The 11,325-nt window shown below is 50.1% G+C and overlaps 1 protein-coding gene across 1 annotated transcript in view; it reads right to left on the bottom strand.

Moving 5' to 3' along the window:
- Positions 1 to 10,257, bottom strand: part of LOC105001671 — a 58,178-nt gene extending 47,921 nt beyond the window's left edge. The window contains 6 exon segments of the mRNA XM_010858054.1: positions 2,666 to 2,761; positions 3,101 to 3,212; positions 3,906 to 4,057; positions 5,987 to 6,082; positions 6,168 to 6,294; positions 10,149 to 10,257. Of these exon segments, the coding sequence (XP_010856356.1) occupies positions 2,666 to 2,761; positions 3,101 to 3,212; positions 3,906 to 4,057; positions 5,987 to 6,082; positions 6,168 to 6,294; positions 10,149 to 10,208 (643 nt within the window). The 5' untranslated portion in view covers positions 10,209 to 10,257.
- Positions 10,258 to 11,325: the final 1,068 nt, after the last annotated feature.

The raw sequence follows: 11,325 nt of genomic DNA, 5'->3' as shown, positions 1-11,325 counted from the left end.
AAATCACTAAACTGTGTACATCTGGAACACGGCAAAGTACACTCACAGGTGAATGAAACCATGATGAAGCCGCAAAAGCACGCATCTCTGACACACAGAATAGCGAATTCCCTGGTGAATGAGACCCTAAAGAAACCAGTGAACCATGCACCTCTGAAACACGGGGAAGTGAACTCACTGGTGAATGAAACCCTGATGAAACCAGTAAACTGCACTTCTGAAACATGAGAAAGTGAACTCAGTGGTGAATGAAACCCTGATGAAACCACTAAACCATGCACCTCTGACACACGGGAAAGCGTACTCACTGGAGATGAAACCATGAGGAAACCAGAAGACGGTGCACCTCTGAAAGACAGGAAAGTATACTCACTGGTGAATGAAACCATGATGAGGCCGCAAAACCACGCACCTCTGAAACATGGAAAAGTGAATTCCCTGATGATGAAACCCTAAAGAAACCAGTAAACTATGCGCCTCTGAAACACGGTAAAGTGAACTCACTGCTGAATGAAACCCTAAGGAAAGCACTAAACGGTGCACCTCTGGAACACGGAAAGGACACCCACAGGTGAAAAAAACTGTAAAGGAACCATTAAGCCATGCACCTCTGACACACGGGAAGTGAACTCACTGGTGAATGAAACCCTAAAGAAAGTACTAAATTGTGTACCTCAAACATGGGAAAGTGCACTCACTGCAGATGAAACCCTGAGGAAACCAGTGAATGGTGCACCTCTGAAAGACAGGAAAGCACACTCACTGGTGAATGAAACCCTGAGGAAACTGCTAAACCACGCACCTCTGACATACGGGAAAGTGAACTCACTGCTGAAGGAAACCCTGATGAAAAGTATACACCGTGCACCTCTGAATCATGAAAGTGCACTCACAGGTGAATGAAACCCTAAAGAAATTACTAAAACATGTACCTCTGACACATGGGAAAGTGTACTCACTGGAGATGAAACCCTGAGGAAACCAGTAAACCGTGCCACTCTGAAAAACAGGCAAGTGCTCTCAGTGGTGAATGAAACTGTGATAAAACCAGTAAACTGTGCACCTCTGACACACGGGAAAGTGCAGTCTCGAATATGCAAGATGACTCCAGACCAGATTCATACAGGAACCCAGGAGAAGTGAAGAGAAAAAGTTTAAATAAATTCAGCATCTGTGGAACCAGTTACATGTCAGAAGCATGAGGAGCTGGAAAACTGTTCTGCAGTCACACCACCTAAAACGCAGGCTGTGACGCTCGTCCCCTCACCCCTGGCCGTGCAGCATCGACGCCAGGGCAGTCATCGCGTCACAGACGCTGGTCCAGGAGCAGGCCAAGCACAGACGGTCAGCCTTTTCTGTAACATTCGTTGCTGTGCTACAGTCACCCAGTTGTGTCAGGCTCTTTGCGACCCCACGGACTGGGGCTCGCCAGGCTCCTCTCTCCATGGGATTCTCCAGGCACGATTACTGGAGTGGGCTGCCATTCCCTACTCCAGGGGATCTTCCCAACCCAGGAATCAAAGCCTGTCTCCTGCATTGCAGGCGGATTCTTTACCACTGAGTATTCATTAGAGGCTTGAAACCCTGGCAGCCCCTGCACAACCAGAAATGGTGTTTCCATCAACTGTGTCTCATTTGATTAACTGCAGCAGAGTCTGCTGATGGCGGGAGCCTGGCACTCAGGTAGAAACCACTTTACATCGACCTGTCTGCTGCCACCAGCCAGACAGAACCCTCCATTCCTCTCTGGCCCTTTACTAACAGAGAGGGCCTTGCGATGTAATTTGTCATTCTGGAGAGACTGCTTTTATAAAAACAGTGAGTGCTGACACTATATCTAATTACCTCTAACATACCTCAGAACAAGTACAGATCTTATCTCAGACTATAAACTTGCAGGAAGGAGTGAATATACCTGAAATCCTTTTGCTAAATCACTTAGCAAAAACCAAAAATTGTGCAAGCAGTTATATTGCAATAAATACACGGAGATAAAAGTTGTGTTGGGGAGAGAGATGATGCGGAGAGTCAGCTTTCTGGGAAAAGATGATCTTAAAAAAGGGAAAATAAAAGCTCTTCTTAAAAATGCCACATATAAAAAAAAAAAAAATGCCACATAAACACTGAGGACTTTCCTTCTTAGGTCAGTGACAAGACAAGGATGCCTGGGAAGTTCCAGCCAGAGCGAGAAGACACAGAAATAAAAGGCATCCAAGTTAGAAAGGAAGACTGCAAACTGTATTCGCAGACGATATGATCTCATGTATAGAAAACCCTACACGATCCATAAGAAGAGCATGAGGGCTAATGTATCAAGTCACCAAAACTGCAGAATACAGGATCAACACACAAAAATCAGCTATTTCCATACACTAGGAATGAACAGTCTGAAAAGGAACTATGAAAATAATTCCATGAAATATAGCACTGAAAGAATAAATTATTTAGGAATAAAATTACCTAAAAAGCTGCTAGACTGTAAAGTGAAAACTACCAACGTTGATGAGTAAGATGAAGAAGACCTAGATAAATGGAAAAACATCCTGTGTTCTTGGATAGAAGACTTAACAGCGTTCATGGATGGAAAACAAGGGCTATCAAACAAGCCACAGAAGCACTGGCCGCCCGCCCTGCAGGGGCGTCTCCGCCCGGCCGCCTGGCTCACCTGAGGAAGGGGCTCTGACCAGCTCTCCATCCACCATCCAGGGTGCCTTCCTGCGCTCCAGCAAAGAGACCAGGTCTGGCTCAGACGCACAGCGTCCTGCACACAGGAAAAGACACGAGGTCTGTCACACCCTGGGCGTTCTCGGACGGACAACCAGCTCCCTGGCTTGGACGGAAGAGTGTTTTACTACAGCAAGGCCCAGGAAGAAAAGTGAAGAGTATCTATGACACAAGAAAGTTGTTCCACTTTCTTGTCTACAAACTTTGAACTTTCAACTCTGCAAACGTCACACTCTTACGAAGCAGGAGTAAGAATTCAGCCCACACTTTAGAAGGCAGCTCCCCCTGCTTGGCCCCCCCAGCACACACAATTCACAACCGAGGAAGAAGCACGGGGGCTCCTGAAGAGTCAGGTCTGGGAGAGGAAGGGCCTTACCTCCTGTCCCCGGATGGCGGTCCGCCCACACCACGCTCCTACAGAAACTCTGCCCAGCAGGGTCTGGCCGCTGCGAGACGTCTGTGGCCACGTCCGTGACGGCCACCAAGCCCTGCAATGGCAGACATGCGTTTCCATCGAGCCGTGTTCGTGACCTGGCTCTGGGGTGTCCATGTCCACACGCCATGAGAGGCACTGGGTACCAGGAATTCTCACTAGTTCTGAGTGATCCCCGTCATGTAACGATGGAGCTGGTTATGTCGTTTAAGTTTGCAGGGAGGTGGCGGGGGGAGGATTGAAAAATCGGGGAAACTGTTTCTTCCATGGAGAACTTGCAACATGGTGGAGGAGAGTGAATGTCCACAGCGTGTGGACTTTTTAGAGCTCACCGGAGGCTTCCTCACACCTGACACACGGGGTTCACTTAATCCTGTAGAGGGTTTTCCTCTGGTATGAAATCTCTGATGACAAGGAAGGGTTGAGATCCTGCTCAAAGCTCCCTCACACCCACGACATGTGGAACGATCCTGATTTACACACTTCTCTATGACTCGCTGGGACCCAGTGCCCCCCTCGTGTGTGTCTGACTGCAGCTGCTCTCTCTCGCGGGGGAACACTGTGTAAGAAGTCCTGGATTCAAATGGAAATCCGCCCACACTTGCTGTAGACGAGATCGCTCTCCAAAGCTGCCTTTCTTTGTGAAGGAGACTGTGTCTCCCACCTGCCCTGTCCTGCTGAAGCAGGGAAGCCTCTGGAACCCCGCAAACTCTGCCTCCTGCCAGTTTTCTGCTTGTGCCCGACTCACCGGCTGCCCCTCACACACAGCGGCATAAGCCCAGCCTTCCCCGAGGACGGAGCGCTCCGGGGGTCTCTCCGTGCGCACCTCCTGGGACAACGCCTCTTCACTGAAGTTGTTCTCTGAAGGCAACTCCTGGGTCTTCAGCAGAGTCTGCGAGTCTGAAGGATAGTTTTAAGAAGGTATCTCTTTTACTACATGTTAGTATGAAGACATTTTCCCAAATGGAACCAGATGGAAAAAGATTCTCAGAAAATACATATCGTTTGAAAGCTTTCTACACAATCTGCTGGCCTTCTGATCCCAAACGTGTGTGGCTTTAATACTACCACACACAATGTGAGTTTTCACACCTAGATGTTGAGCGGGTGATGCATGTTATACTTTTGGCAGGAGACTAGAGAAAGAGAGGAGAAGGCAATGGCACCCCACTCCAGTACTTTTGCCTGGAAAATCCCATGGACGGAGGAGCCTGGTAGGCTGCAGTCCATGGGGTCCCTAGAGTCGGACACGACTGAGCGACTTCACTTTCACTTTTCACTTTCATGCACTGGAGAAGGAAATGGCAACCCACTCCAGTGTTCTTGCCTGGAGAATCCCAGGGATGGGGGAGCCTGGTGGGCTGCCATCCATGGGGTTGCACAGAGTCGGAGATGACTGAAGCGACTTAGCAGCAGAGAAAGAGATCCAAGTGCAGGAGATGAGAGAATTCAGAGATTTAAATCTAAGATGAAACACGGCCGGAACAAAGAGCGGGCAGAGGCCACAGGAGGAAACGCTTACTAAGTCTCTCTGAATCTTTCTCCGTTTTATTTAGCAAAGGTTTCTTCGCTTGCTCCTCTTGTTTACATTACATTTATAATGTAAACTTTAAAAAAAATTATTACGATGCTAACTAACCAATGTTCAGATCCTGGCTGTATGTGCCAAGTCTTCAACATCAAGTAGAATCTGAGCTAGAGATTCTAACTGAGAAAGAGAGAAAGCAAGCATCAACAGAAGGGGAAAAAACCAGTTCTGTCTCAGGAAACCAGCTCAGAGAAAGCCACCGAGTTTGACGATAAGAGGAAAACTTTCCCCTGAAACACCGTTCCAGTTCTCCTGGGTGTACAATGACCCTGGGAGTATGATGACCCATGGGAGTTGATGCAGTTGATAACTGTTCTATGGATATAAACTTTCCTCCGAAGTATGGTTTGAACAAAGGGGTCTTACGAGATTCTCCACTCTTTAGGGACGGTAGTCATTTCCTATTACAGGACCCACCATGAGGAATCTGTACTTCTGAGTCCTTGTGATTAACCTGATGTCCCAGAAATAATGCTGTGACTGAAATCTCTATACTCCCCGTGGTTTAAACACCAGCATAACATCTGCAGGAACGTCCCGTTGGATCAGGATCAGAGCCCTCTCCTGAGAGCCAGTCGCCTGCCTGTGCGGCCAGTCTGCACACACGTTCCCCCGGATCCTAGACCGATCATGGCCCAGCCCAGATCGCCTGCAGACCTACTGACCTGTCCCCTCCTTCTCGCCTTTCTCCTCGAGGCTCTATGCTCCTGCCTTGTTCCCCTGGCGTGAAACTGAGGATGAAACCTTTTCTTCCTCGAGTCCCTATTTACACTTGTCACACGTGAGACAGCCCTTTCTGTTGCACTTCCGTGCACAGAGACATGTCGTCTCGCCCCTGGGACTTCTCCAAGGGCTCACCCTCGACCTCCCAGCCAGCACCTGCGGCCTCACTCAAAGCTGACACAGTGGAAATCAGAGGAAGACCCTGAGTGCAAGTCATTTCATCAAAGGGAAATGAGACAGAACCACAGCAGCATCAGCCTTGTGAGGAGCAGAGGTGACTGCGTAAGTCTGAGTGATGGAAGGTCAGAGGAGCTGCAGACAGAGGTGGTGCAGAGAGCGGACCAGGCTGGTGTGTGTGGGGGGGGAGCGCAGGTGGAGAGGCAGGGAAGAGGAGACGTGCAAAGCCCAGGCCTCGCTTCCTCGAATTTCCCTCGGGGGCGGGGCGGTTCAGCAGTCTGGTGGTGGTCCCAGGCGTCCGAGAGCGCGGTGCCGTGGGTCCCCGCCCCCGCCATGCTCACCTGGGCGCATGCCTCTGGTCGACTTCCTCTTCACAGCCCAGGGTTCCTTCCTCTGCTCCAACGACGAGATCATCTCGGGCTTAGACAGGCAAAGCCCTAAATGCGCAAGAAGACAGGGCAGGCGGTCACGCACAGGTCGGTCCTTGCGGCGGGCGGGGCGGGGGCAGCAGCCGGCCCTTACCCAGCGAGGCCAGGTTCCTGTAGTTCTCCAGCATCACGCTCCGGTGCAGGCTCCTCTGGGCCGAGTCCAGCCAGGCCCACTCCTCCCCGGAGAACTCCACTGCCACGTCACCAAACGTCAGCGGGCTCTGGGGCGACACGACCGCGTGCGCGCTGGACCAGAGCTCACACCCCCGGTGCACACACAGAACACGCCCCCCCCAGCCCCTGTACCCCGAATGTGGCTGGACTTCAGAGAGATGATCGAGAGCTGTGTGGAGTCGCACGGACCCCTGCTCTCGTAAGAGGAAGAAACCACAGGTGGTGGGAGCGGAGGGAGACCTTGGGGAAAAGCACCTCTGCTGACCCCTCGGTCTCGGACTTCTGGCCCCGAGAACTGTGAAAAATCACTGTGTCGCTGAAGCTGCCCACCCTGTGGAGTTCTGTTATGGCAGCCCTCACAGACTAACATAGGGGCTAAGAATTACTTCCTCTCCATTTTAGGTAGGAGATTTTATGTGTACAGAGTAATGTCCGATAATGTGGAAATCCAGTTAATGATTGGGCCTCATTCAGTCATAAACTTCAGAGAAAGAGAGAGTGCCCCTACCCTTGGAGAAGTGGCAATTCTGTGCAGGTGGCGGGGGTACACAAGTAAAATACAGGAGGACGTCAATTCAAACAATAAACAAGGGAGGCTGAGCTGTCCCATGCACAACCGGTACCAGAGCCTTTTCTGCCGTGAGGACAGTCAAGTGGTCTGGATCAGCACAAGAACGGGGACAGAGAGACACGCTCTGGGAAAAATCCCGACTTCCTGCAGGTAATAACGAGTCCTTCTTCCTCTCCGAGGGAAAAAAAAAAAAAGAGAGAAAAAGGAATGGGGAAATAAACCCATGTGACCCACGTCAAGAGCATGGCACTCAGAATGTGGTGTTTCATAAACACTGTGTTGATGCTGACCAAGGCCCCACCTTTCCACTTAAAGACTGATATCATTTTACTGGAAACAAAAAGCACCTTGGAGGTTCGGTATCTGTTGAACAATGTACAATCACATGTTCCTTAACTCACACAAACTTTGAAGACATCTTTAACCGAACTGTAAAGACGGGTCACAAGGGTTCTGTGGGTGTATGTTTATCCTCATATTCATTGAGTTGTACATATTAAAAATGTGCAGCTATGTGTCAATCTTGCCTCAATAAAGTGGTTTAGAAACAAATAAAACATTTCACTGCAGATATTTTTTGGCAGATATTTTCAACTGCGTTCAAAGGCACAGGTGCTCAGATGGGGCTACTTTTTCTGACCCAGTTCTAAAAGACGGGTTTTTGCAGATTCCAATCTTCCATTCTAAGTCTTCCTGCTCCTTGGCTGGCAACCCTTATGCTTTTTTTTTTCCCCCAATATTCAAATAGCTTTCAGATATTCCTTACTAAATGAAGCAAAACATATACAGTGTATGTAGCATATCAATTGTATACAAGTTACTGTATCTGTATATAGCATATGCTGTATACACTACAGATGCATATACTACAGCATCTTTACAGTAGCTTTTTAAGCTGGAGCCAGAGAAAATGTTGCCTGTTTTTCTAGCATCTGTCACTACTTTGGTAAAACTGGAACTTGTGCGGCCCTTAAGGAGAAGAATGCAAGTTCAAATATTTTCTTGTACTTGGCAACTGGGTTTTTCTGGCTGTGTTTTTTTCCTTGATAAGAAACGTCCCTTCCCCACCTCTCTAACCCCATATTCCAGAGGGGCCCCATGTCAGAGTGAGTACACATCCTCTGAAGCTGTTTTCCCAGTTTCTACAGACGGCTCCTCGTGCACAGAACTAATGACTGTGGTTAGTTCTCTGTCTGAATGTTTCTGTCCCCCTACCCCTCACATGTTGAGATCCCAACACCCCGTGTGAAGGTATTATTTGGAGACAGGGACTGTGGGAAACCGCCCACCCGCTGCCCATGAATGGGATGAGTGTCCTTAGAGAAGAGGCTCCCCAGCCCCCTCCTCTGCGTGAGCACACAGTGAGAATGTGCAGGTCCTGTTCTCATTCCTCTTGCCATCATATAGGTGCGGAGATTTTCAAATGGGTTTCACAGAGTCACACTACACCCTGAGAAAAGCCACAGCTATAGAATCTGTACCTCATACAAGAATGTGATCCGGTGCCTTAGCACTGTCATAATAAAGATGAGACGGACTTCAAAAACAAAGAAATAAAAACTACAGAGCAAGCTTATCCTCACAGAAAAATACTGTGCTTTTACAGGAAAAGATGAATAGAAATTAATATCTTATAGAAAAAAATATATTAAAGAGGGTTTTTGTTGTTGTTCAATTCAATTCAGGTAATTTTTCAAGTGCACAAATGAAAAGTTTGTAATAAATTATTTTGGTGACATTTACTTTTTTTAGTAAAAAAGTAAAAACTAGAATTCTAGTTTTTGAGGCCATACTGCTATTCCACCCACATATAATTTTTAAAGTATTTTGCTTTCATTATAAGTTTGGTGAACTTTAATCCACAAGGTAAGAAAAACTTCTGGGAATATACTCACATGAAATAATCAGAGACAATGCACATTCTAAGCATAAAAGTTATTATTGTGACACTATACTAAATAGTGAAACATTGGTTTCCAAGAGCACTTTAAAAGACTATGTTCACACATTCATCCACCGTGTATTTGCTGCATAGGGCACTGGGGCAAAACTACTGAAAACTCCTGCCTGTGTCAAACGTACTTTGTGGTAAGAGAATCAGACAAGAGAAAAGCACGTAAATTAAGCATATGGAATGCTGGAAAGTGCTAAGAGTCTTTAACAAGTAAAGCAGGGAAGAGGGATGTGAGGAATCTGGGTGGGAGGCTCTGAAGCTTTAGACAGCGCAATCAGGAAAAGGAGAAGGCAACTTCTAGAAGGCAAAGTGAGTGATGGGGGCGTGCAGTCCGGGTCAGAGGCGGCACCAGGTGGCAGGGGGCCCCCAGCCCCGAGCAGGGGAAGCCACAGGATGGTCTGAGCAGACCTCGACAGCACAAACTTCTCTGGCTGCGGCGCTGGGCGGGGATCACGGGGGGCATGAGCTGAAGCGGCGGACGGTAAGATAACGAGGACCGCGGCGGGGGTGCAGGGGCGGTGACGGCTGTCAGAGTGTGGGCACAAGGTGAAAACAGCGCTGACGGGATCTGCCAACGGACCGAACACGGGAGGCGAGGCCAGCAGAGGAGACAGGAGTGACGCCAGCTCTGGCCTGACGAACTGGGGTATGAAGCTGCCGCAGACGCGCAGAGGCAAGCTGCGGCAGGGGCTGGTTTATGGGAGGAACCCAGGAGCCTGGGGCTGGATGTGTCCGCTGTGAGCTCTCTACCGGACACACGGCTGGACACGGAGGCCTGGAGCTCAGAGAGAGGACTGGGCTGGAAAGGTGGACCGGGAGAAGCCGGCGCGTGGCTAGTCTGTACAGGCGAGAACAGGGGAAGGCGGGCAGACAAGAACAGAGAGAAGTACAGGGCCCGGAGGCCCAGCGACAGCCGCAGCTCAGGATGATGAAGAGCTGCGGCAGCGGAGAAGTCAGGAAGGGTGGCCGCCCGGTGAGCTCTTTCAGGGGTGACCGTTACCCGTTTCTGTCAATCAAGTTTCACTGGAACACAGTCCCGCCCAATCACTTATGTATGCTCTGTGGCTGCTTCTAGAAGGCAGAGGGGAGCAGCTGCAACAGAGACCTCACAGCCTTGCAGCCCCAAATATTTACTACCTGGCCCTTCACAGTGTCAGCCTGGCAACCCTGAACGACCTCAGATGCCAGCAACAGTCAAGAAAGACCAAGACCTGAGCTCTGCCTTTGGTAATGTGGATGGAGCTCACTGGGTGACTGAACCTGGCTCATACATGGAGGAGCTGGCGATGACACGTAGGAGACACAGAGGGCAGAGACAGTTTATCAACATTCTAAGAAGCAACACAACCAAGCGGGAAAAAGACAGCCTTACACACCACACCAGGGCTGCCCTTCCCTCTTCTGTCTGCCAAACCTCTTCTCTTCCTGCAAAACATGAGGCCTGGGACTTCCCTGGTGATCCAGTGCTTAAGAATCCGCCTAGCAATGCAGCAGACGCAGGTTCGATCCCTGGTCGGGGAACAAAGATCCCACATGCCGCAGGGCAGCTAAGCAACTAGAGAGCCCGCGTGCCACCACGAGAAGCCCTTGCAGTGTAACTACACGAAGTCCGTACGCTGCAATGAAGACCCAAGCACAGCCAAAGAAAAATACTGAAAAAGGAAACATGGGGCTCAGAGATCACCTCCCTCCCCTTCCCCGACAGGTGCCGAGACGCCGAGAGTTCCTCCAGCCCACTATCACCATGCTAGAACTCACATTCAGAACCCTGTATGCTTCCACGACTTTCCACTAACAGCTCCCAGGGAGCAGGGGCCAGGGCTCAGCCATCTGTCTCTCCAGGGCCTAGCTCAAAGAGAACATCAGACAAACCAGGTTCAACAAAGGGGCTGTCCTGTCTGTGCTGAGGAGCACCTTACTCTAGGGAGGGGCTGACTCAGTCCTTCAGTGACCGACAAACAGAGAAAGACATGAAGAGGAAGCAGGGAGGGAGGCCCTGGGCTGCCCCTGTAGCCCACCACTCACCAGAATGTGGGCAAATGGGAACCAGCTCCCCCGACAGGTCTCTTACACTGAAAACTTCTAAAAGAAAATAAACGTCATTAAGCCCTGAAAAGCAAGCTTGCCTTTCAGAGAGGAGAAAAGGGAACGCCCCCTCACCTGGGACGTGGCTTGCCGTTCAACTCCTGTCCCGGCCGCCTCCTGCTTGGGCCCCCTCTCCCGGAGGGCGGCCGTGTCCCTGGAAGGCAGAGCTGGGGGAAGAGAAAGAAGCAGCTAGAGGCCAGGTCTCCACCTGTCCCTTCCTGCTGCGTCTTAAACGACGGCTACAAATACGAAACGGATTCAACAGGTGGAGAATCAAATGCTCCAGCATGAGCGGCCGGGGACCAATTTTGAAGGGGCAGCCGGAATAAGGTCACTAGCCTACGAGGGGCAACCACGGTGCGGAGGCGGGTTTCTGGGAGCACTGAAACAGAGGGGTGTCCGGTGAGGGTGACCCTGACCGACGCTCTCAGGCTGAGTTTCCAAGCTTTGGATTCCCGCCCCCCCACC

Source organism: Bison bison, unplaced genomic scaffold, assembly GCF_000754665.1.
Source record: "Bison bison bison isolate TAMUID 2011002044 unplaced genomic scaffold, Bison_UMD1.0 scf7180017864383, whole genome shotgun sequence".
In the NCBI taxonomy this organism is placed as follows: domain Eukaryota; kingdom Metazoa; phylum Chordata; class Mammalia; order Artiodactyla; family Bovidae; genus Bison; species Bison bison.
This window is presented reverse-complemented; position numbering and strand designations above follow the sequence as displayed.